General features: G+C 40.0%; 1 protein-coding gene across 1 annotated transcript; it reads right to left on the minus strand.

Annotated features, from left to right (window-relative positions):
- Positions 1 to 6839: 6839 nt before the first annotated feature.
- On the minus strand, positions 6840 to 24932 carry LOC308093785 (uncharacterized protein). Its single transcript, XM_080440137.1, has 21 exons — positions 24808 to 24932; positions 24026 to 24129; positions 22933 to 23122; positions 22178 to 22315; positions 21925 to 22068; positions 21554 to 21689; positions 20711 to 20861; positions 20110 to 20246; positions 19657 to 19768; positions 12629 to 12692; positions 12160 to 12363; positions 11575 to 11720; positions 11344 to 11462; positions 11073 to 11194; positions 10724 to 10821; positions 10026 to 10234; positions 8853 to 8977; positions 8553 to 8698; positions 7762 to 7864; positions 7513 to 7655; positions 6840 to 6976 (listed from the first exon to the last, which is right to left on the minus strand). The coding sequence occupies exons 1-21, from the start codon at positions 24898 to 24900 to the stop codon at positions 6850 to 6852; spliced, it is 2811 nt and encodes a 936-aa protein (XP_080296263.1). The 5' UTR covers positions 24901 to 24932; the 3' UTR covers positions 6840 to 6849.
- Positions 24933 to 26604: the final 1672 nt, after the last annotated feature.

The following is a 26604-nucleotide window of genomic DNA, read 5'->3' on the forward strand; positions in this document are numbered from 1 at the left end:
AAAAGTATTGAAAATTGGAAATACTCCAGTAAAGTAAAAGTACCTCAAAATGTACTTAAGTACAGTACTTGAGTAAATGTACTTAGTTACTTTCCACCACTGCAGGTTGTGTGTCGATCAGCTTTTAAGGCAGGAAGGGAGTGGAAAGTAAACAGAGCGAGTTAGTAAGTAATAAATTAATACAATGCATGCTTGATTTTCCTTTTAATGGTTTATGGAAGGAAGGAGGGAGGGTTATTGTCACAGAGGTGCGCCCACCCACAACAGACACACACAAAAAAGGCTAAAATAGTCCATAGGCTCTAAGCAGTAGCATATGGAGAATGTATGCACACACAGACACACACACACACACACACACACACACACACACACACACACACACACACACACACACACACACACACACACACACACACACACACACACACACACACACAGACACACAGACACACACACAAGCAGGCCATTGGAATCCTGCCATCATTGTTCCATTCTTCCTCCTAGTGTGGTCTTCTAGGCCACAGAAGCGGAACCTCAACTATGCATGTTGGATCACTTCCAATCTCTTAGGTCAGAGATCTTGGTTCATCCTCGATACATCACAGGACATCTAACTTCCTTTGTGTATTTTCACTTCTCCTTAATACTCCCGACCCACACACACTAACTTCCCACCACGAAAACGCCTTTCTACAGTATATGGCAGCAACCTTCTCTGGATCAGCAGAGCCCACTTGAAAATGTATACTTAGGCTATTCCAAAATAGCAGATACAAGCTCATAGCGCGTCACTTGTCGATCTCCTATTTTAGAAAAATCTTGAAAATGTGTGCAAATCTTTGAATATATATATATTTTTTATGGCTAACATTTTTAACTCAAGTCGGAGTCACTGGAACAAAATATTTTGAGATGGGGGTCGGCAGCCAAATACATATAATTTTGACATGAAAAAGTTTGAGAACCACTGATATACAGTAGCAGTTTTTCAGAAAACTGTAAGGGTTTAGAAGACATTTGTAGAATCGGCCTCAGGTCTTAATGGGTTAACAATCAATCAATAGATTGTGTGCCAGCTTGGATCACTGGAACAGGGAAAGAAAATGCCATGACATTTGTTTTTACATTCATATTTTAATATCAATGTTAATCTTAGTGTTTTGCCAATTATTTGGGGGCCCACCCTAAATTACCTATTGGTGGGTCCTCTGACGTGGAAATCCTTGCTTACAATTTATGGACTCCAGTCGTTAAGTCTAGCGGAATAGAAACTCTTAATACATCAGATAAACCTTGACTCAAGATGCAATATCAAATGGTAATAGAAAGATTTATTTACAGCACTGTAACATTCACAGTGTTAACAGACATGTTGTTCCAGCAAGGCACAAAGATAGACTGACTTGCTCTTCTGTGACGGTCAGCTCATGATTGGCTAAAGGAAAACAATAATTAATTTGATGTCTTCTCCTGAACTTGTTAGTGCTAAAACATATCTCCTCTGCACAGCCATAAAACAAAGGGGCCACTGACTGTCTGGCAGCTGTGACCTGCCGACCTAAACTCCCTTTTCCGGCCTTATCTACAGAGAGGGTCTGGTCTCAGCTCTCAAACTCAAACTAGCAACACAGACTAATCAATGCTAAGCAATATAATATTATAATATAAATTTGCTTCTCGCGGTCCACCAATGGGCCCCGGCCCATAGGTTGGGAAACACTGGCTTAAGTGGTTAGTGGGGTAGAGAGGCCATCTGGTAATCAGAAGGTCATTGGTTTGCCTCCCAGCCCTGGCTATGTGTCGAAGTGTCCCTGCACCCCCGAGCACTCATCATAACCATCTGAGCAGCCGTCAGCAGGGTGAAAATGAAACCGAATTGTACAGGACTACAATGGTCTCCCTTTTCCCAGCTGGAGTTAAATGTTGATTCAAAAAGTCCTAGAACAAGCCATCAGTAATGGTTAATTGCACAATGTTTGCACAACATTTGAGATTTTTCATTGTTGGTGGCAGTCCAACAAGTCTACCCAAAACACATTAAAAAACGATGATGTGGTGAGTGAATTGCATTATATCCCTGGGAATCTTTCTCAGAGTTCAGTCTTCATACATGCCTGGGGCAGAGGGAGAAGAGAATTACTCAAATTCTAGAGAAGAGAAGGCACATCTGCAGTTCAGCAAGTCATCACCATGATGTCATATCATCATCATACATTGTATTGATGAACCACACCTAAACTAGCCTTTGTGCATTCAACCTACTAATGCGATACTTGTGTCTAACACGCCTGAACTGGCAATAAATAAAGACATTTCCAGAACAACATTTACACACCTTTTAGGGAGAACCTGACTTAGCCTTTGTACTCCGTAGGCCTATGTGAAATTTAGAGGGTCTTATAGGCGGCATAATTTGTAAACCAAAGATGTAAGTTTCCCACCTACTACTAGGTGCTAACATTTGATATAATCCTGTGCAAAAATTTTTTTTTTAAGCATACCTGTCACTTTTTCAGTAGCTGGATATTGTATTTAACTACAAATAGAAAAGCCATGAAAAGGTTATCAGGAGGACCTTGAATTTAATCAACGCAACACATCTCACGACAAATTAGGCCTATAGGGCTTAATGTGGTTGAAGCTTTATTGCATTGAAATCTTCCATCATGCCCCCTTGTCTTTCTTTCCCTCCGAGTAGCACCCAGATCCATCATGAAGCGAGACGGAAGTGTATGAACGTCAAAGAACCTGCACTTTGCTGGTGATAATGAAGGGGCACAAGTCTCCCAAATGCATTTCACTCCATTCTAGATTTATGGGCATTGGGGTCTGTGGTGGAAGAAGTAGGCTGATTCTTTTTATTTACTGTATGTGAAAGTAGCAGTACCACAATATAGAAATACTGTTACACGTAAAAGCACTGCATTCAAAAATGTACTTAAATACAGTACTTGAGTAAATATACTTAGATACTTTCCACCACTGTCATTGGTTGAACTGAAGGCTTGGCTGACCTTAAATACCAGCTTGTGGCTCCTGAAGCCATGGGGTTGTTTTGTTTTGCACTTTTAAAGGCATCTTCATAGTTGTAATGTGTGAGTAATGAGGCATGCCTCTCTTATGTTCTCCAGTTAAAGGGGATTAACACTGCATTCTAGTTTTAAAATGTGTTATTCCCATGCATAAATTAGTTTTATCCGGCCCCCCATTTGTGACAATGCTACAATCCCCAGGATGCCTTTCTGGAGCTAAGGGAATATTTTCTGCCTAAGAAGAACATATACAGTATAATTATCTAGTGTAATATAATTCAGAGTCTTCATGTTGTTTTTGCCCACTTGACACCAGTGTTACAAATTCTGTGGTTGTGATCACTGAATATCTGGGTGCAACAGATGGAATTTGGAGCAGAGTTTCTCACTGTGCGTGGGAAATTAAACATAAGCCACATCTCCAAAGAAAACGTCCCAATTCAGGCGCTTTGAGAGATAAATGTGTAACATGTAACATTTTCCTTTTAAAAAAAAAACAGTGGTTGGTTTTCTGAACATGTTATCCTTTTCAACATAACAGCCTGCTTTACAGGTATATTCATGTTAACCACTGGAAGCGCAACAGCTTTGCCAATGTCTACTATAGCAGTAGACCTAGATGTCCTTGAGGGGTTCCAGGGGGTCCCTAGAAAAAATATGAATATATCATCAAAATCCGTTTAACCACGTTAACCCTATTTTATACTTGGGCTATTCAAAATAAAAATAAAATAGCCGAAGTATAAAAAAATATTATAATTTAATAGTCCACAGCATTGCAATGCGTTGTGAGCTTGTAAGTCTGCCATTATTAAAATGGCAAAAGTTTTGATAATTTTGACGATGTTTAACATTACACATGTTCTTTTATGGTGGTCCCTTCCCTGGCACAAACTCTTTTTAGATGGGGGTCTAATCATCAACTAATCTCTATATGACAGAACTGTTTAGGATAGTAAATCACATGAGGACCTTGCAGAGGTGATAGCTGTCAAATGAAATTAGCTGTAAGGAAGCAGAGGAGATAGGGCAGTAATGACATGGGCCATGTTATAACATCTTGCTTCTATTTGCATAAGACAAAATGTGTCTTATTTGTCTCACCCCACACCCCACCCCATTCAAAATGGCCCTGGTGACCAATACATATAAATGTGGGGGTCCTTGAAATGAAAAGGTTTGGGAAACACTGTATTTCAGGAGACAAGGCACTGCCGTCTTGGTCCAAGGAGCAGAGAGCGTTGTCAATATTAATCTAAGCACCAACCTCCCTCTAGGGACATACAGTGACCCTGTGACCCAGTCAGCTAAGGAGAATGTGTGAGGTATGTGTTGTATTGTCAGCTCTGTTAATAACTGACCCGTAACATTACTGATGGGGACCTGGCACATGTGCCCAGTGATTGGGACATAAAAGTGAATAGGAATGGCTTTATGTTGTGCAAGAGTGGTTTGTGTATGTGTGAGCAGGTGCATATGTATATGTTTTGTTGCAACATGGAAAGAAGCCAGTTCAATTGCATAAACATAATATGCAACCAACATTAGTTTATAGAGGGACCAATACTCGTCCTCTCCAGTATGACATTATGCCACTAAGGTTTTGAAATGGTTGTAAGGTTCAGGCCGTAGGTCAGGCCAATGTCATCATGCACATGACAAGTATGAATCTTGCAGTCTGCAAATTGGAGTTTATTTTGATAAGTCAAATGAATGGGGAACAGAAAGCAGGCCTGTAGTGGAGGGGAAGTGTGTATGACCTTACAGAGAGAATGAAGCAGTTATTTATTGCCAGTGGTTTTCAAACCCCAAATTGATGTAGTTTGGCCGCAAATCCCCATTTTAAATAAATACATGAGATTTATGTTTTACATTTTCCAAAATGTTAAAATAAATAGCCTATCTACAAGCTCACAATGTATCGTGATGTGAGCTTGTAGATCTTACATTTTGAAATAGCCAAAGTTTAAAATAAGTGGCTTAACTGATTTAATTGCTGCATTCATTTAGCTGTGGACCCCCTGGAACCCCCTCAAGGGCCTCTGTGGGTCCCCAGACCCCTTTGAGAACCATAGATTTATGCAATGTATGAAATCGCTATGCAACTTTTTAATTAATACAATAATTACATTTTGTCCAATCTGTATTGTAGAGTATGTTAACACAACATAACTTATACAATTGGGGTGGTTGTATTTTGCCTCCCTACTCTTATGAGACATTTACATCGTGTCAAAGGTCATGTCTCACCTAGACATAGGATCTGACTCTATTTTTGACCCGATTCAATGTATCCCCTGAGCAAGCAGGCAGGCTCCATTAGCTCAATGGTAAATGTCAGCAGAAACTGGGTACAAATCCTGGGTAGGGGAGGAAAGTTACATAGTGCCGCTTTAAGACTACAAGATTTAGCAATGCTCAAATTGCCTTTGATCTTCATTACGAATGGCAGGCTGACATCATTGAGACGTCTGTGTACGTCTATGTTTAACAATAAGATGTTGCAATACATCCGTGACTCTTCCTGTCAGGGCCCATTCATATTTTGATGTAATAAGTGATTCATATTGTTGCCCTGGAGATGACAAAACATAAAGCCAACAAGAGCCCCCTACTGGTTGTATACAATACTACTATAGCCAGCTCAGGGCTATAAATACTATCTTCCTCAATACAGGGATTGTTACAGTTGAACAAGGATCAACAAGAAACCCATATGGGAACATTATAGGTAAACATTAGTAGATTAACATACCCCACCTGCCAGATATTTTGACTTTGGAAATTGAATTGCTTATAGGAATAAATGAATTGCTTTTTGAATCCCACCACAAATTCACATAGATATAACATAAACAAAGTAGACCTTAGTTGTTTCTTTTTTAATCAAACAGATTTGAGACACGTCTTCTTCAGAAAGAACGATGCATGCCAATTGCCAACTCAACACTACTGAAAATATTTAGAACACACACACACCACAGCAGCTTTCAAATAAAATTTCACACAAAGCAAACAATAAAAAATAAAATGGTAATCAGCATTAAACAGGACTGAATTTTTTTTAACCAAATCCAAGTGAAAAAATAATTCAAATACAAAGCAAACCCAATGAAATAATTGTAATACAGTGTATAGCAGTGTAAACCATTTCACATACATGCATCATGAAAGGGTAAACACGTGAATCTAACAACATGTACTCTGTACTGTATAGTGAGTACATCGGAATTATGTACCGGTTAGCAAGCAATGGCATGCTTGCCCTTTGTCAGCACTTGCTCTTCAAAAAATGACTAATTAATTTAATTACATGCCTAAATAAAATAAAAAGTTTGAAAAGGCGCCTAAACGTTTGGCATTTAGCAGACATGTAATTAACAAAGAACATCACAAGTTCAGTGCAAAAGGCAGCAATGGAAATTGTTAAAGTTTTAAGTAAAGTTTCAAACAGGTTTCACTTGTGATATGATGAAAAAGAACCCCTAACTGATAACTGATAATGATTAAACAAAAAGGGGGACAAAGTAATGCTGTTAACGTCAACTTTATAGCAATCCCTGGAAAAAGTGCTACTGGAATTATTTTAACTGCTGAATGTCAAATCTTGTCACAACCTCAGCTTTGCAGATGCATATTTCAAATCAAGAAACTCAACATGTTAACATTTACAAAGGGCCTTATGATGGCTCACCTGGATATTTGTAGTATTTGTCATGGCTCATGAGCCGGGTCAGGGGCCAAACAGCTTACCCCCAAAACCTCTCTGCCCAAGTAAATGTAGAATGAACAAAGATTTGCCTCCAATCCTGTTCTAAACAAGTGGTTCCTTAATTTGATTTGAACGGTATTCCTTCACCATTCGCTTCATGTCTCGGTCTGGTCTGAGGTCTGTTAGTCCGAGGGGATGCTTCATACCAAAATGAGGATCATGCTCTGACCTGAAACAGAGTGTTCAGTTATTGTGAAAATACAAGAAAACGCAGTCAATGAGAAGCTAACTGGACTTCAAAACAATCTGTGATGATACTCAGGGTTGGATTTTCTAGGGGTGGGAGGGCTTGCTGTTTTCCCACTGTTTATGGTCAGGCTGAATTAAATGCATCCATTTCCTTTTGGGAAATATAGACTGCCCGATATGTTTGATAATATTTTTTGTAAGTGTTAACCACATAAACCCTGGTGTCCCCATTTTGGGCAAATTGCAAAATAGCTGATCTACAAGCTCAGTGCATCACGCATTGTGAGCTTATAGATGGGGAAATGTTGCCATTTGTGCAATGTGTTGTACAAAGTATACTAGTGGTTAAGAAAATGTTCCCTCTTTTTTTTTTTTTTTTTTTTAACGAATTGAGCCCTGGTGATATTGTATGTACAGTATAGGCTACTCTGTGGAAAATAAGATCTACACAAAATAACCCAGTGAAATATGTAAGTCAGCAAATAAAATGGAGAAAGGTCATTGTTGTGTACTCACGTTTTTAGATGATTCTCGATGGCCTTGCGCTCGTACACTGTTCCATGGATTGTTTTAACTGGGTCAACAAACATCCTCTTGGTCAGTGGACAAATCAGATGTTGGGGTTTAAGTGGAGTACCAGGAGTTTGACCCACCAGTTTCTTTCAAATGAATAAGAGAACAGAATCAAAATGTGCGACAAATTGTTAATTTTAGTAGATAAGATGCTCAGTGACCTAGAACGCAATGCAAGAAATAACTCATCACCTTCTCCACATCATCGATTGAGGTCCCTGCATTTCTTTCTGTGTTGTCCTTGGCTGCTTGATCGTACCTGTCGCGCCTGGTCAAGAAGTCCTCCGCCAAAATGCTTCCAAAAGGGAAAAGATGCATATTCATTTTATGCATTACTAAATAAATATACTGTAGTTAAGTAGGGTAAGTGATTTTCTTTGGTTAAAATAAGTGTTAAATAGCTCTATATTCTGATAGTACTCATTGCTATAGTGTTTGTTCAGTAAAAGGAGTCTTCTTGTCTCTCCAGCTCTTTATAAAACAGAAAATGCATTTTCGTTTCAGCTTCATTTCCTCAAACTCAATCAGGATATAGATTAAACAAGTGAAATTGTAAGTGATGACACTAAGAAATGAGCAGGCAAAATTGGAACTGGAACACTATAAAAATGAAGCTTAAAAATGGGTACTTTCTCCTGATTGGCTGAGATTTTGACACCTACCGGAAAATTTATTTTCTGTTTATTAAAGAGCTGGAGAGACGGGGAGACTCCTGTTACTGAACAAACACTCTATAGCAATGATTACTATCAGAATATAGTCCTTTAACCTTTTAACAAAATACTTTTTGTTTTAACCAAAAAAAATTCACTTACCCTACCTTTAACCATGTATAAAAAGCATGCATTTCCTTAAAATAATGACACATTTAAATTGCCTTTTTATGCCTTATGCAAAGCACTGTCAATTTACTTATGTATGAAATGTACTAAATAAACATCCATTGGCCATGATTGCGTTTTAAATCAAAGCCTAAAAACCACCTGTCCAGGGGATCTTCAGGCTCGGGGACGATGAGCAGTCCATATATGGCATCCAGGATTTCTCTCATGGTGATTTGGGCGTTGTAGTTACGGTCAAATATATTGTGGCAGATGCGGCCCACGCTGTTGATGTTGCAGTGAAGTATCTTTGCTTACGTTAAGAACATTTTTTATTCTGATACATTGTGTTCAATATTTTAAACTTTTGTCATATCAACTTAAAATAAACTAATATATTTATTACTTTCGATATAATATCAGTGTGCATTCATGTCTGTAAATGGTGTGTAATGAGGATACACGTGTGACGAAGCGGACAAGAGGAGGTTTCACTGGATAGTCAGGACCAAACTGGCAGTAGAGCTCAAAGACTCCTTTCTCATACGGTGTGCCGGGAGGACCTTCCATGGCCATCTTCCAGAATGCTGAAAAAAAAAAAGAACATTAAGGGATGACTGCTGAATAGAGCAGATACACACCTTACCTTTATTTATTATTACCACATTTATTTATTACCATTTTTATTTTTATTTTTTTCATTAGCCCTCTGAATTTTGACCACAATTTGCACAGGCGTAATAGAAAAGACTTCAAAATATCAGTTTAGTTTAGTCTAAGTCTTGTTCAGGGACACTTCCGACACGTAGGCATAGATGGGCTGGGAATCGGTGAGCTTCTGATAACCAGAAGGCCTCTCTACCCACTAAGCTACGGCTGTCCAAAATCTGATGGGGACCTGCAAGGTGTGATCGGGAGAAACAGCTTGCCAGATCTGAACTCAATAAAATGTATTATTGTATACTTGTGGTAGCCAAAGTCTGTCCATTCCTCGACTACATAACTTATTGTTGGTTGGACTATGATTCAAGGCGCTTACGCTAGATAAGCGGAGAGAGAATAGACCCTTGTTCAAAATTTTTATGTGGACATTTTGATGACTTAAGGTGGTCATTGTTTATCATTGTAATAACCCAACTGGACCAGCAACGAGAAAGGTTGTTAAGCTATAGAGAAGCAGTCTTTTGGGGCTCGACTCCTGATTCAGCTGAGAGATACTGGCAGGCCAAAAAAAGGTGCAGCTTCTATAGCTGTAGAAGGAAAATTCAGCATATAGAAGGTGCTTGTCTGGCTAAAAATGTCTTTCCTGGCCTCCATGAAGAGAATCCTGTAAACCACCTGACAACTCACGAGGGGAAGGCAGAACCTTGCCCAGGCTGTTTTCAGCTAGGGTAGAGGAATGTTGACATCTACTACACATATCATTGCAAGAGGAAGGAACACATGAACAACTCATCAGCATGCCGTGCCTGCCAGAAGGCGGTGCATAAAATACACAAAATAGAAGTATACAGAAAGTACCACTACAAAACTATAATTAATTTCAATGAAACGCAAAACCTTAACCACAATTTTAAAGCAGTTACTGCACAAAAGGTACCAATGTTACATGACAAGACTATTGTAACCACTTACTCAAGTCTGACTCTGGCTCTACATCTGACTCCGAGTCGGGGTCCGACTCAGAATCTGACTCCCATTCTGAATCTGAGTTTGACTCTGATGGATAGATGTGGAAGAATGGATGGGGGTCACAATGCAGACTCCTCAACTCCTCCAGGATGCGTCTGGGCCTCTCCATGAAACGTAGACTCTTACACTCCTGAATCTTCTTTTTCAGAGCACTACAAGAAAAAATAAACTTGTTAGAATGTAATGGTTGGGGGAGGGCTGTGGTTTGGGGGAGGTGGAGTACAGTCGTTTAAGGCAACATTTGTTTTTATTTTTTTTCCACGATTTCTCGGCTTTTATGCCTTTATTGATAGGACAGTAGGCTGACAGGAAATGGGGAGAGAGATGCGGAGTGACACGCAGCAAAGGCCGTCGGGATCGGGACTCATCGCTGTCAGGCTACACTGTGCCTGGACCGCTACGCCAGCGGCCCAGGGCAAGGCAACATTTTAACGTATAATATAATGAGAATATTATAATATAAATGATGTTAATATAATAATGTATTGTAGTATCTGTAAAATGAATACAAAAGAAAAAGATCTGTAACACTAATACAAAATAAAAACTATAATTTTGAATTATAGTCAACAAACAACAATTTAAAATTGTAATTAATATGTAGATAAGAGTTCTTTAATATGATGGCTTCCATCATTTACTTCTCTGTTGTTGTCGCTTTGTTGTTCAACTCCTTTGGCAGAGAAGCTTCTGGGAATTCATCATACCCACGACTGCGAAAGAGGCTCGTTAACACCCTCTGTAAATGATAATCAATAGCATCATTAGAATGTGATATGCCACCATGTTCAACCACTTGGAACTGACAAAATGACCCTTGTTTTTCATGATGAAAAAAGATTTATCCCCTTTTTACTAATGCCCAGAATGTTATGAATGTTCCAAACTGAGAGCTACTGAGACAAAATGCAACGGTCCATTCTGACTTTGATTCAAGCATGCCTTTAAATTAATTCCCCCCTCCCCAACCCTGTGTGTAGTGTAACCAACTTCAGTGAGGGTAGATGGATTGAGTTTGTCTTTGGGTTTCCTCATCTCCAGAGAAAGAACCGTCTCAATCTCAAAAAGCTTCAGCCCATCTATGCTCGTCTTTGGTTTGAAACAGCAACCACCTAAAACCCACACATTCAGATGTGAGATAGGCTCCTATTATACACAATTCTATATTCTAATCATTTTTGCCTCTTTGACAATTTCACAGTAATGCTTTACCTTATAATCTACTGACCAGATCTTTCAAGCGAAAATACTCAAAAAGTACCTGTTGCATTGCTAATTCCATGCAGCATGTTATTCTCCACATCTCCAAGAAGGATTGCATCCACAATGATGCCGGCGTTTATCAGCTTGGTAGCAACCGGAACTGGATCTCTGTTTGATCTATAGGGCAGATGATCACGTCATGATTCCCACAACCCCGTCACAGGCAATTTAGTTGGTGACAGTATTTTCAGTACTGACTCAAAAATAGCAAACATGACAGTGAATTTACCCTTCATCAGTTCCATCTGTGATACATATGATACGAAGTCTGCAATCTCTGAACTTCAACTTGACTTTTTCCAACTCAGACGCTCCATGATGTAGGCCATCGTAGAGTCTGGTGCATCCCGTTGCTTCAAGACTGCGAATGTGATCCTATAGATGTATGCCATAATTTACAACATGTTTTTATAGATACATTTTTCTCCCAACTTAGTCATTGCCAATTCCACCTGTGCACTACAGTCCCTGTCACTGCTAAGCCCCACTGTTGGGCTTGGGAGGTGCAGACAACCACACGCCTCCTCCATTACACAATCACCAGCCTCTCATTTGTACCTGACAGCGAGGAGATTCACAAGAAGAGCATAAGAGGTTCACACTACCTTCCCCAGTTCCCCTCCAAGCTGACCAAACACTAGGAGTCATTGATGTATTTTTGTTTGAAAATAATACTGCTCAGCAATCTATTACACCATATCGTACCTTTATGTACAGGACAATAAAGTTTTTCAGGAGTGCCATAACGATCATCATAATATTGTTTATGAAGAAAATAGGTAATGATATGAAGACAATAGGATGGGAAAATTACCTTGAACTTTTCCAGAGTTTCTGTAAATGTGTGGAGGGTTTTCACTAGAGAGTCAAACTTCACAAGGCCTATTACATGATGAAAATCATAAGCCATGGTCCGTGTGGCGAAGTTATCAAAGAGCTCTTTGACTGTGTCGATCCTCTTGATGCCCACACTTTCGTAACAGTCCTCATTCATAGAGGAGCTTCCATCCACCAGTACCTGATGAAAGTGAGATATTAAAAAGATTATTTTGATGAGGATAAATGACATGAACAAATGAATAAGTTTTCTTGTAAAATTAGCCATTTTGTTTAGTCTTGCCATAGTCATTTTAACATGGTAGTGTGCCTATTACTCAAACACTGGCAAAATGGTCAGTGGTCATGCATTATAGGTGTATGAGTAGCGCTGATTTATTTAAAATCTTTTTTCAAGGACATGGGACATCACCCCAACCCAACTCTTATTTTGAAAAAATAATTACCAGAATCGCCTCTTTTGGAGTCCTGCTTGTGACAAATGTATGGTCCCCTCTGCTGTCTCCAATTCTATGTGTAAACGTTGACAAAGTATATAGATCTTAACAGACAAACTATAAAACCTTTTGATTGGTGTCTCTACACATTTGAGCATATCTACCATGTTCTATATGAAAGCATTACTTGTTAAAAGAGAGTGAACTAAAGATGGTCTTATTATTATATTATACAGCTCCCCCAGGTTCCAGGGGTTACCTAAAAAAGGATGCACAAACTACAGTAGCAAACAGGGATTCATCTCTACATAACTCTAGTAGTATGGGTCATGTAATTGCTGGCATGGTAGCAGATGAGGTTTGTTAAATAAATATTATACAAAACAGTTGTTATTTACAGCAGCAGTAATCTATAAAGAAACTAACTAGTTTTTGTGGAATAATCCATGATTATGAAAGATAACTGTGTATTATTATTGGTGCAACAGCAATGTGCTTTTATTGTCCTGCAGGAGTTAGCAAACATGTACTGTTTGAGTTGAGCCTAGTGGTACAGAGTGGGCAGAGGCAGGCTCCCTGCTGTGCTCCTGAGCTTCAAAGACTTCTTGCATACCAGAGACAATAGGCCTTTGTGTGGAAGATAGGGAACAGGTCTCGCTATCAGGTGGTGGGTTTCTAAACAAAAGAGATAGCAACTCCGAGCGGGGGAGCTCTGAAGAGAGTGTGACAGGAAGCGGCAGGCAATCGCAAGGCTTTGTGGGTAAACAGAACTTCCGGTTGCTTGAACCTCCCTGAAGGAGGGCACTGTGTGAGAAGTTTATAAAGGAGCCTGTCTAGGAACAAACTTCAGATTCGATAAGTAACTGGCCATGGGTTGTCCCTCGAATATGGGTTCTTGAGTGACCCATTGATCGTCTGGAAGAGAGTGGAAAGTCAATAGTAAGTAAAGCATTGTAAATGATTGTATGTTTGATGTGTTCATAATGGGATGAAGTCATATCTTTAATACTGTGAATGTTCTGTGCTTATTTTCTCTCTTACCAGGTTTTATTACCTATTTACCTAAATGTATTGTATGTGTGATTAGTAAAATAAACCACCTTAAAAGACATTTGGTTTGAGTAATGCCTTAGACTCACTCTCTCTCTCTACCCTTTCATTTGGGCTTAGTAACCGTTGTTTAACTCTGCACAAAGCAGAAAACTAGGTTGGCTATAAAAGTGAACAGTAATAAAACTATTTATGCCCCCGGAGGAGGCATCTATGAGTTTTAGGCGGAATAGCCGTGTTATACAGAAATATAACACAGTTATTAAACTCTAGTAATCCCCGGAGGGGATTTTAGGTTTAACCGTTAAATTACGCAGTAATTAAACTGTAGTGTCTCTTAAGAGAGACATCTATGAGTTAAGTTGATTAACCGTGTTATCATAGGTATAACACAGTTATTAAACTCTAGTAATCCCTGGAAGGGATTTCTTTAGGTTTAAAGTATTAATTACAAGTAAATAAACTAATGATAGTCTCCGGAGGAAACTTATCTGAGTTTAGTAATTGGAACTCTGCTTGTTACACTGTAATAAGACTGTAGTGTCCTCGAGGGGGACAGCTTAGAGTTAATAAGCGAAGGACACTGTGTTTGAACTCCGCTTATTACAGAGTATAAATTACCAAGTAATTAAACAATTATAAAACCGTGGTAGCCTATGTAATAGCTAGATAGGTATTAGGCCCTTGAAGCGGATGGTATAATTGTGTGATTTTGTGTTGTTGTAAAGATATGACACACTAAAAGTAATTGAATTATGCGTGTTATATAAAGAAATAACAGTATAAAAACTCCTATAGCCATAGGAATGAAAACACACTGTCTCTTTAAGATGAGAAGTGAGTTGTAACAAAGTATCTATTAGACCTGGTTATGGGACAGGTTAAAATAGGTTATCAGCACTAACACTGGAGAAATGAACTAATGTTAGAGTGGAAATCAGCGCCGAAAGGGTCGGTGTGGGACAAAGAGTCTCCAACAGTCACAGCACAAAAGAGAGTCATCGAATCCACGAAGGACGGAGACAGCTGTTGCTTGAAAAGGACAGCTACTATTGTCGAGACCGTACGGGCGCTACCGTGAGAAGGCTACCGGGAAGAGAACCAACCAGGTGCTATGAACAAAGCCCCACAGTTTGCAAAAAGTGTGGAGAAAGGACTGTAGATTTGGGGATGCTGCGTGCTAACAGATTCTATTGTCTGAGCTAAGGATAAGGAGCTGAGGGAGAAGCTAGAAGCTAACCACAGGTTATGTAGCTATAGGCTACCGTTAAAAGTTTGATTAGCGTACCAGAGGGGGTGGGGGTTGCTACCAGCTAACTTTTCCTTTGTCTAGCATAGTGCTAAGCTAACAGCCACTGGGAGGGGGTGGGGAATTGGCTACCAGTAATACACTGTCTAACCAGACTTTGATAGACTGATACTGTGAGTAACTAGATGATTAGTGTACAAGAACAGGGGATCAATGGTAATCATTGTGGGTTAAATACTAGAATGTACATTGGTAGAGCAAAATATATCCTATCCAGTATTAATTAACAAAATTAACTAATGTAAGTAGACCATTAAAAGGCTTCTTGCGTGGAATGCTGATAGGGTGGGTGCTATTTTACAGGTTAAACACAGTGTTAATTAATTATTGTTGTTATATAGCTAAAGGCTGAAACAACACTGTTACTTGCTAAAAATAACTGACGATTGCTGTCACAGCCCATTGAATTAAGACTAACTAAGAGACCTTATACCCAAACAGGGGAAATGGCAGAGTTAGCTGAAAGAGTGAGAGCAGCAAAGAAAGTCTTTGAGTGGGAAATAGTGTTGGCTGAAGATGATATGTCTTTTCAGTGGCAGCCCAAAGAGCTAGCCACAAAGAAAGAGCATCTGAGGACAGTTTTTACTAGACTCTATGAGATTACAGGTGATTATATCACCAAGCTTATAGAAAGTGGCAGCGACGCATCTGAGGTTTACAAGATGATAGAAGCTTGTGAACAGAGGTTTGTTGAAACAGACCAGAAATTTGTGACCTACTTTTGGTCCAACTATGTGAAAGTGCAAATGCACAATCTAGTCCAGGAATTAGTGCAGGCTTTAGAGGAGGCTGAGAAGATCAGCTCACAGGCCGCGTCCAGCATGGCGCAAAATAAGAAAGGGCGTGAGTTATCTAGGAGACTCGGTTATCTTGAGGAAGCAATGCTGGGGTGGGAAGGCCATGTCTCTAGGCTTAAGGAAACAGAGATGTGCAATAAATATCAGCAGCTGAGGGAAAGAAAGGAAGCCCAGTTGACCAAATGGTTAAACCCCCCAGTGAATCCACATTCCCCTGCTGTGGGGGAAGGGCAAATGACTATCTCCACAGATAAGGCAGCAGATTCGGTCATAAAGCAGGAAGCAGACCACGCTGCAGAGGGGGGTAGGAATGTCACACCTACAGATGGATCAGCTGGGCCAGCAGTCCTCAGAGTGAAACCAGATGGCATCACTACTGCAAGGGACAACGCTGAGACCCCTTTCCACGCTGCTCCGAGGGAGGCAGGGACCCCTTTCCACGCTCCGAGGGAGGCAGAGACCCCTTTCCACGCTGCTCCGAGGGACCACGCGGAGAAGGAGGTCAATCCTGAGGAAGTAACTGCGGAGAACCAGTCACTGGAGATCGAGAGAGCAGCTTCGATGGACAACGCGGCGGAGGGATATCTCCTCATCACGACACGCAGGGAAGGCGCCGAGGAGGTCGTGACGGCCGGCGGAGAGGAGCCATCGGCGGCGGGGAAGGTGCCACTGGAGATCGCGAGAGAAGCGAGAGAAGCTGCAGGGGAGACCCCATTCCACGCTGCGATCGAGAGAGCAGCTGCAAAGGTGCCACTGGTGATCGATGGAGCTGGACCTGGGGACGAGACGCCTGCGGAGGAAGCCGAGGGGGATCGACCAGAGGGAGCCAACGTCGCAGATGAGCAGACCGCCAGGGAGGCAGCTTCAATGGACGTCGCCACGGCGGTGAAAGTCTTCACCAATCCACTCGACGCAGAGGGGAGCCAGTCACTGGAGGTCGCTGAACCAGGAGAGAAGCCGGCGAGGGCGTCAGTAGACGCCGCTGCTGCGACGGACGTCGCCGCCAGCCCACTCAACACGGAGAAGAAGGGATCCGAGTCGCCTGGCAAGGGTGGCGTTCGCTCCAAGCGCCCGTCTACGAAAGGTGGCAGGCAGATGGCCCAAAGCAGACCAGTCAGGCCTGTCAAGGGTGGCGTTCGCTCCAAGCGCCCGTCTACGAAAGGTGGCAGGCAGATGGCCCAAAGCAGACCAGTCAGGCCTGTCAAGGGTGTCGTTTGCTCCAAGGGCCCGTCTAAGAAAGGTGGCAGGGAACCAGCTACCAGCGGACCGGTGGCGTTCAAGAAGGGAGCCGCCGAAGACAGACCAGTCGGGTCTGTCCGAAAACGGGGACTGGGCGCCAAACCAGCTCCCCCAGAACCCCTCAGAAAGAAGTCTGAGTGGGTAAATACTGGCATCCGTGCGCCCGCTCGGAAAGAGAGGGGCGGGGTGCTACGTCAGGCAAAGAGAATGCGTCGTCCTGGTGGGGCTGTAACTAGAAAAAAGAAGGTGAAGATTAAAGATAAACTATCCCTTCTCCACCCCCCTGCGGGGGGGGCTGGGTGGAGCAGAGCTCCACGCTCTTTCTCGGCGGCGGCTGAGAGAAGCCCCCAGAAGGGGGTTGGTGGGATTGCAGTCCCACTGGCGGCCAGAAGAGTGCCATCAGACGGTATTGCTGCTGCTGCGGAGACAGCTGCAGGGGATATCCATCCAGAGGGCGCCGCGGGGGACGTGACGGTCGAAGTAGAGACAGCCGAGGGGAAGACCGACACCAATTCACACACCGACATCACACCAGTGCAGAGCGTCATGGCACCACCTAAGAAAGGTGGCCGTCCCGAGCCTGAAGCCCTGTTGGGCCAAGGTGGGAGGTCAGTAGCGACAAGACCCAGACCAGTCGAGGTGAAAAAATGCAATTGTGAAAACTGCAAGCCTCTTGACCTCCTGAAAAAATGCAATTGTGAAAACTGCAAGCCTCCTGACCTCCTGAACAAATGCAAATGTGAAACCTGCAAGCCACGTAAACCCTTCGCACCAGTCCGGTGGGTCGTGGGGAAATTGCGAGGGAAGAAGGAAAAGTTGAAGCAGAAAGTCACTGTCCCACCACAGTCATCAGCGCGGGCTGGTGGTGGGATTGCAGTTCCACTGGTGGCTGGTGGTGCCAGCAAAGTGACACTGACAAACGAACAGGCTTGACTAACAGGTCTATCCAGTTAGTAGCTGTGAACAGTGGTACGCGGTGCGGACAATAAGCGAAAAAGATGCCAACGTGGTGTCTAAAAAATCGAAATGTCTTATTTGAGCGACTGTTTACTTAGGAATTTCGAGAGATATTGTGTAAATGAATGTATCATTTGTAGTGTTTACGATATTACCAGAAGAAATAACTTGCATAATGAAATGTATTAATTTACTGCCGACAATATGCCACTAAGTCAAAATGCAACAATAATTTGGAAGGTTCTTCCATAACAACAAAATTATTCAGTACTGATGTGGACTCATGATCTGAGCAATCAGGCCCTTTTGAATTATTATTTGTTGATTGTATAAAAAGCATTTGGGATGTGGGCTGGAGGTTTAAATGCAGAGTGAAGTTTCTTAAAGGTAAGATTGTAGATCAGCCATTTTAAAATCTTTTAAATCCTTTGCCCAAGTTACAATGTCAATTACCATGGCAACATGCCCTAAATAGGACATTGACTTACTAGGGAAAAAAGTGGGAGAAGAAAAGTTTTCCAAAACAATTTGAATTCCTAAAAAAGTTTAAAGATTACAAATTGAGAAAGTTAAGTTGAACTGTAAATTATTCCAAAATATGGGTTTAGAGCCACTTAAAGACAATGTGTGAAAATTGTGTTGAGAATGTAACCTGTATGAGTGTGGGATCAGAGCAGTTTACAGAGATGAAATCGAACTTTTCCGCCATACTTTCGCCAAATACTGACCTAAGCCATGATTTAAGAAGCCAAAAAAGCTCACAGTGAATGGTGGTAGTAGAGGTTGGTTGTGAGAGAACTGAACAGGGTTCAGTTATCACAGGTGGCAGGTGTGGAATAATCCATGATTATGAAAGATAACTGTGTATTATTATTGGTGCAACAGCAATGTGCTTTTATTGTCCTGCAGGAGTTAGCAAACATGTACTGTTTGAGTTGAGCCTAGTGGTACAGAGTGGGCAGAGGCAGGCTCCCTGCTGTGCTCCTGAGCTTCAAAGACTTCTTGCATACCAGAGACAATAGGCCTTTGTGTGGAAGATAGGGAACAGGTCTCGCTATCAGGTGGTGGGTTTCTAAACAAAAGAGATAGCAACTCCGAGCGGGGGAGCTCTGAAGAGAGTGTGACAGGAAGCGGCAGGCAATCGCAAGGCTTTGTGGGTAAACAGAACTTCCGGTTGCTTGAACCTCCCTGAAGGAGGGCACTGTGTGAGAAGTTTATAAAGGAGCCTGTCTAGGAACAAACTTCAGATTCGATAAGTAACTGGCCATGGGTTGTCCCTCGAATATGGGTTCTTGAGTGACCCATTGATCGTCTGGAAGAGAGTGGAAAGTCAATAGTAAGTAAAGCATTGTAAATGATTGTATGTTTGATGTGTTCATAATGGGATGAAGTCATATCTTTAATACTGTGAATGTTCTGTGCTTATTTTCTCTCTTACCAGGTTTTATTACCTATTTACCTAAATGTATTGTATGTGTGATTAGTAAAATAAACCACCTTAAAAGACATTTGGTTTGAGTAATGCCTTAGACTCACTCTCTCTCTCTACCCTTTCATTTGGGCTTAGTAACCGTTGTTTAACTCTGCACAAAGCAGAAAACTAGGTTGGCTATAAAAGTGAACAGTTTTAGTTATTCTCACTACTAATAATCTTTAATTGAACAGCAAAAGTAAAGAATACTCACTTGGCTGCCAGTTTGTCAACATCCACAGTTTTGTATTTGCCACTTGCACAACTAAACACTGTGATCATCCCGGCGGATCCTTTGTCTTTTTGCACATAAACACCAAGTTCATCTACCAAGGAGGAAAAGAAAACATTCATAATCACTCCCTTCTGGCTTCTCAACAATAAACTAAAATAAACCTTTTAGTGAAACTAAAATGTATTCAATTGTGCAAAACAATAAGGTTTAGCAAATTGGGATACAACTTAGTATTTGGATGGACATCCAAACTTTCAATTTTAGAATATTTTTTGCCACAGAAGACAAACGGTTGAGGAAAATTGTTTGAAACATATTTGGCATTAAACTGCTCCAAAGGGCTGGTAGTCCACATTTTATAAACTGTTGCACTGTGTTAATGCTCTCATGCCATTAGTCAATGACCTCTTTATGTGAAAATAGTTTAGTTACCTTCACTAAGTAGAACAAGTAGAGACCCCTCCAGTCCTACATTCTTCAAATGTAGAGGTGGAGTCACCCTCAAATAAGGGAATTCTTTCAGTCCTTCTGTCATACCGTCAAAGGTCTTCTCAATGTTAATCTGAAAACTTCAATTCAATATATATATAATATCAATTCAATTCAACAGTTACTAGGACTGAGTGGAACTGGAACCATGCAGTAAATATATTAAATATATTAGATTAGAAAATGTATGTCAAAAAGCATTTGTCCTGGCCAAAAGGGTGACCAAAGCATGTCATTCATGTGATTTCATAAGAACATCACACCTGAGGGACCACTGCATTGCCCCACACTCAATAGCACATAATTTCATTCTATGGATATGACTGGCTCCTAAATGCACAAGTTATGTTTTTATGTTACCATCAGTTCTGTCACATAGAAATAAATAAAATGCTGTTAAAAATATATTTTTTCACCCTGCCCCAATATAGAATTTGATTCCATTAGTAAGAATTCATAAAAACATACCATTTGTTCATAATATACATACATATTGTATCCAGTATATAACACATAATATAGCCTATACATATACTGTACATACTTTTGACCCGGCACACAGTCGTGATTAATCCAAAGATTATATCTTTTGATGAATGGAGGCAGACTGAGCAATATTTTCTCAATGTCTGTTGCTCTCTTTAGTGACGTCGCTTGCAGGTTCTTCTCAGTGCAGTTAGGAAATTTCTCTCCATCTGAACACAAAATAGAAATGCATTGAAATGAAACTGAAATGGCAATAAAGAATGTTGCTGATGACCTACAATAGTGAGAACAGTTCATTTGAATTTACAAAAATGACTTGAATTATGTCATATCTGTTAAATGTTTTCTGCTTACACAATTACTTTATTGGCATTGTGTGAAGACAGACATTTATATTAGATTCCCTTTGTTAGAGTCGCATGAGAAAGATGTCTCGCCTCTAGTTTGACACCCACCATGATGGGTGTCAAACAAGATTACTGTATTTGTACAGACTACTGTATTTGATGGTAATTATGTTTCCGCCCCCGTCTGTGAGTCTGTCCGTCTGTGAGCAGACTAATATGTGCCATTTTGTGTTTCTTCAAAACACTTTTTGCTACTCCTCCTCCGACAGACCTCTCAAATCAATACACATCTCTTATATGATAACACCCATAGAAATGCTACAAATGTCACTGTTGCCAAAAAGTGTTTTTTACTGCCACCAAATTGGGTACAAAATAGTCTTGTGAGTCATGTGACAATGACCGCCAAACAAGGCTTTGATATACTCCATACCGTTTGCCTGTAATTGCCTTCACAAATTTGTGGGGGGGTATTACAGTATTTCTTACAAAAACACCATATGAATACAACATTCTATCACTCCAAAATCACCATGTTAAAGAGTTGCATTTACCTTTGATTTTCTGGAGAACATATGATCTTTCAAAGACACCTGGTACTCCAGGTACTTTGACTGGGTCACTGAAACGTATGTTTTCATGCGATTTAAGATCCATTGGTGCATAGTTCTCAAGTTCGTCCGTTTCGTTCTGCCATAACAAGAGAGTAGAGGTGTTACATAAAACTGAAGAAAACAAATACGTATATCATGAGGGCTAATTTGCATTTGAACTTTATTGGGGTATAAGAAATGTGTTAGATAAATAATTACCCTATACATTTCAATATTTAAAGTACTAGAAATAACAAGTCTGATTTACAAGTTTATTCCGGGGGTTACAATTCCACTAAGGTTAATAGAAATACTGCCAAATATGAACATACCTCTGCTTCAGCGATAATATAGGCCCAGCAGTATGTTGAATTCTCAAAAACGTCAAGGTCCTCAATTATCTTTTCGCCTCTTTTCCCCCCCAGTCTTGGCAAAAGTTCTCTAAAGAGTGTGTACAAGCCTTCAACCATGGCAATCTAAAGGAGAGTAAATAAATTCCCCAAGATAATTATGAAAGCAGAGAAAAGTACAGGGAATCAAGCAATCATTTAACATCGCAAGATTATACCATGTCATATGATTTACCTTCTGAGTCCTCGTCACAGTCCAGGTGTCATTCCTGCAGAGTAACTGGTACAAACTTTGGGCCAGAGGGTTGCATCCAGTTAGTCTTCGTATGTATGTGATCACTTTCTTAAATCCATCACCTCCATCTTTTCCTTTCTAAAAATGTAAAACAATAATAGGTTTTATACATCATGATAATGGCCTGTGGTTAAACTCCTATGACAGAATAGGATATGAGAATGAGGGCATAGATTATTCTATTAGACAAACATATGAAAAAGCAGTGGGACAGCACAAACAAGTCTTCCAATCACAAACATGCCTCAACTGCACTTCGAGTTCATACTTACACATTTCTTCAAATAGTAACCGTTATTGACACAGTTTGTAATAGATTACCCTAAACTACATTTACTATTTAGGAATACTTGTTTATCCATGTTTTATTTTGAAATAAAGTCCACTCTACAGTATGCAGACGGTGTACAGACTGATATTTCCTTTATAATCTTCCATACTGGACTCCAGTGCCACCATCTCAGCCAAAAAATAAGTACACAATACACACATTTAGCTATGCCCCAAAACTCTAGTGAGATGTGTTGACAAGACATCATAAATCCACATCTAAATACAGCTTTACTTTTGTTACAATTTTTAGGAAGGACCTGATGTTAATGACAAGAAAGACTTAAGGAGAGAAAGAAGAAAATGATTTGAAAAACTATACAGTAAATGATGCAAAATATAATAAGACAGAACGGTACTCTTACAATTGCATAAAGTGAGGAGAAGAACACACTAAGTCCTTTCTGTGTTTGTTGGACTGATGGTACAACATCAGTCATGAAGACTTCATTGCCGCCTGGAGTCTCTTCGCAAAATGTGGACAAAGAAAAGTACACTGTCGACTCCTCAGAAACACCACAACTTTGCAGTGTCTCTCCACTGGTATGTTGACCACTGGGGAAAAAAAGTATATAGTAGTGAGATTTATGTCCATTTATAAAATCACACAATCTGGTTGGTTGATAGCCATGATTTATAACAACCATAATAGCATGCTATGTAGTCTAATGCCTTTGTATGTACAAAACTAAGAAAAAGGTTAGGCTAAAAAAACAAGTAAAACAATAGTCAACTACAAAGAGGCACTTCACAGGGCGCATATTTCCGCCAGTATGGATGTTCTACTCAGGACTGTGGCACACCCTATGGGCAGAAGTGATGGGATTCCAAGTTGGAGTTGATCGGTTGTTGCGTTCATGATATACTGTCTGCCGTTCTTTACTATCTGTGATTTGCTGATCACAGATAGTACTATCTGTTTTACTATCTGATCACACTGATTTGTGCAGTGCTGGTGACCTGCAGCTGCTGCTGGCATCATTCACTTCCCAGTGCTGAGTGAATCCATCTAGCCTACTCTTGCTACAGACACTGGTCGATAAAAAAAAAAGAGCTAAGTTTGTGTGATTTTGATGTGAAAGCATTGCTATGGAGAAATCAGATCCAATATAAACACCTGGATATGAGGTGGGCAGGTATTTTACCACTGCGCCACCTGACAACAGAAGTTTCAAGCTAATGTCACAGCCTCTCTCTTCCTGGCATGTTAGCAGAGTAAAGTATTAAACACAGTTGTTGCATCAATAAAACAAAAATGAAGTAATTCAAATCTGGCTCTAAAACCCAGCTGATGATGCCATTGGCAGGTAAATTGTCGAGCTATCCACAGCCCTTCTGAGACTCGGAGTAGATCAAGATGTAAACAAAGATGTCATTGGCAAACTGTGTTGTGTTTGGTTCTGCACATTCACAAAGGAATATTATTATACTGCTTTACGGTAATGATTTTTCAATTACCTGTAATGGAGAACATGGGCTGGGATTCCACTTTCATTTGCAAGCTTCAGTCTCAAGTTGTTGATTGTGTCACTTGCCAAGTCCACTTTGATTTCAAAGTTTCCCTATGAAGAAATGTGGTGGGTTAAACGAACATTCATTGGATTTGAGATTACATTTCAAGCCTTTCATAATTTAGTATATATATATATATATATATATATATATATATATATATATATATATATATATATATACACAAATATGGTTTCACTCTGTAAGGGTTAATTGTATGGTGCTGGTCATCAAGCTTCATTAGAATTTGATTTAATTGATATAAGGAATTGGAAAATAATACCGGAAAGAAGACTGCTGATGATCTATTTGAACCACAGTTAAAAGTTGCAATTACTAACCAGTGCCTCCTGAGCAGATTTATTCTAAACTGTGCACATAACATTTCAGTAAGTTCAGTTTTTATATCAATGTGTTCAAAATAATGTGCAAAGTATAGATTTCTATTCAAAAACAGTTGTACTAGTCATGTTTGTATTTAATTTCATTTAACAATTTACAAATGGGCAGGTTCACAAAAACCTTTAAAGGTTTAATCATTTAACATAACAGTAATATGCATTCTTCCATTTTCCTCACATATCCCCTGTCATACCTATGTGTACCCCATTTAAGAAACGCTGATGTTTAAGACCAGAGTGGACTGAGAAAGTTATCAGTTCAGCAAATGCTATTAAACAGAGTGAACTTTGAATTAGTCACATTATCATCTTGATCATTCAGCTCACCCTCAGCATTATGTGACATCGAACAGTATCTTCCCCCAAGACGTCTGGAGCTTGTTGCCTTGGCATTGCAGGGACTTGCTTCAGGTTTTCCATTGGTGTAAATATGGCATACAATTCTGCTCCATTTTCGATGTGTCGGTCTCTTAAAGACCCTGTAGATTATACAGTAAATAGAAATGAGCACTCAAACAATGCTTAAAATGGTTGGCAGCAGTAATGGCAAGTAATCTGTGAATCCTGATTCATACTTCATCGCTTAACACGAAAATAACAGACCGGTCAATAGACTAAACAGACCAGACCACTGTATTATCCTTTAAGCCCTTTTGATTTACTAGATACAGTTACTCTTACCAGGGCAGCAGATATACCGTACAATGTGAGATTCTGCAGTTCTTACATGTGTTGAAGAAAGGGTCATCAGTCAATGGCATTCCATCAACTGTGTATAGGCAGACACCTTTTGAATTCCCAATGTTTTCCAGGTAGCAGATCCTTAACATCAGGTCTTCAAGTGTGTTTTGTGCAGGGTCCATATCTACAAGTAGAAATTAACCTCAATAAAACCACGGTGAATTGAGGACATTTCCACAACAAATACACTCACTGTAACATAAAGTGCTCAAAGACATAGTATATATTCTAATTCTATCAAGACCTCATATAGTTAAGCCAATTCTATCAAGACCTCATATAGTTAAGCCAGACAAAGTTTAAAAAACCCTTCATCACAAGAGAAATACAGAATAGGTGGTGAGATAAACACACACACACACACACACACACACACACACACAGTTTACTTAAATATTATCTGGCTAACTGCAATTACAACATTTGCAGTGGGAGAAATAATGGGGGGGGGGGGAATAAATAAAACATAACTTGCCATGAGCTAACATGAATTAAATATACTTCAAAATAGTAGGTCACACTCAAGCTACTGATTAAAGATGGGCTTCTTCTATATGTGTGATTTACTCACCCCTGATGCATTTTGTTTCAGGACAATGGGGGTATCTGTACTGGATGCAAAATGGCTCCATTGATTTTTCTACTCTTTGCAATTTGTTCACCGGGGCTCTGAATGTTTCAATTTCGTCTTTCATTTTTGAAAAACGAGTTTTCTCCACTTGGGTAAAGCCTGGAAATGGGATAAAAATATTAAAAGTAAATAAAAGGAAATGACTTTTCTGATATGCATTTGTTTCACTGTGATGGGGCCGGCAGTGGGAGTAGGCATGCATGTAGCGTACTCCTGTAGAAGTGACACATTCATGAAGTTCTGTATTTTTCACTAGTATGTTTGAACTTAGCAGTAATTTCAAATATGAACTGCTAGTAGTTGAGAATTTAGATTTATTAAAATATTATTAGTAGTAGTTGAGAATTTAGATTTATTAAAATATTAACTAGCAGTAGTTGAGAATTTAGATTTATTAAAATATTAACTAGTAGTAGTTGAGAATTCAGATTTATTAAAATATTAACTACTAGTAGTTGAGAATTCAGATTTATTATTTGCCACTTGGTGGCAGCATTAAACCTGTTTTGCAGTTTAGTTACAGAAAATGTTGTGGACTTTGGCCAATTTGCTGTTTCTTTTTTTCCCTTTGTCCCAATTATCCTTACTTTGACTTTGTGTTATAGATATGAACGATAGGAAGGAACAACTAGGCTATTATTTACAATACAATTTTATAGATTATTATTACCAAACATACACTTCAGCCTTATTTAAACTTTGACTATTTGAAAATAGCCAATCTACAAGCTCACAAGGCTGTGTTGTGAGCT

This window comes from Gymnoscopelus braueri, assembly GCF_963280865.1.
Source record: "Gymnoscopelus braueri genome assembly, chromosome: 10".
NCBI lineage: Eukaryota > Metazoa > Chordata > Actinopteri > Myctophiformes > Myctophidae > Gymnoscopelus > Gymnoscopelus braueri.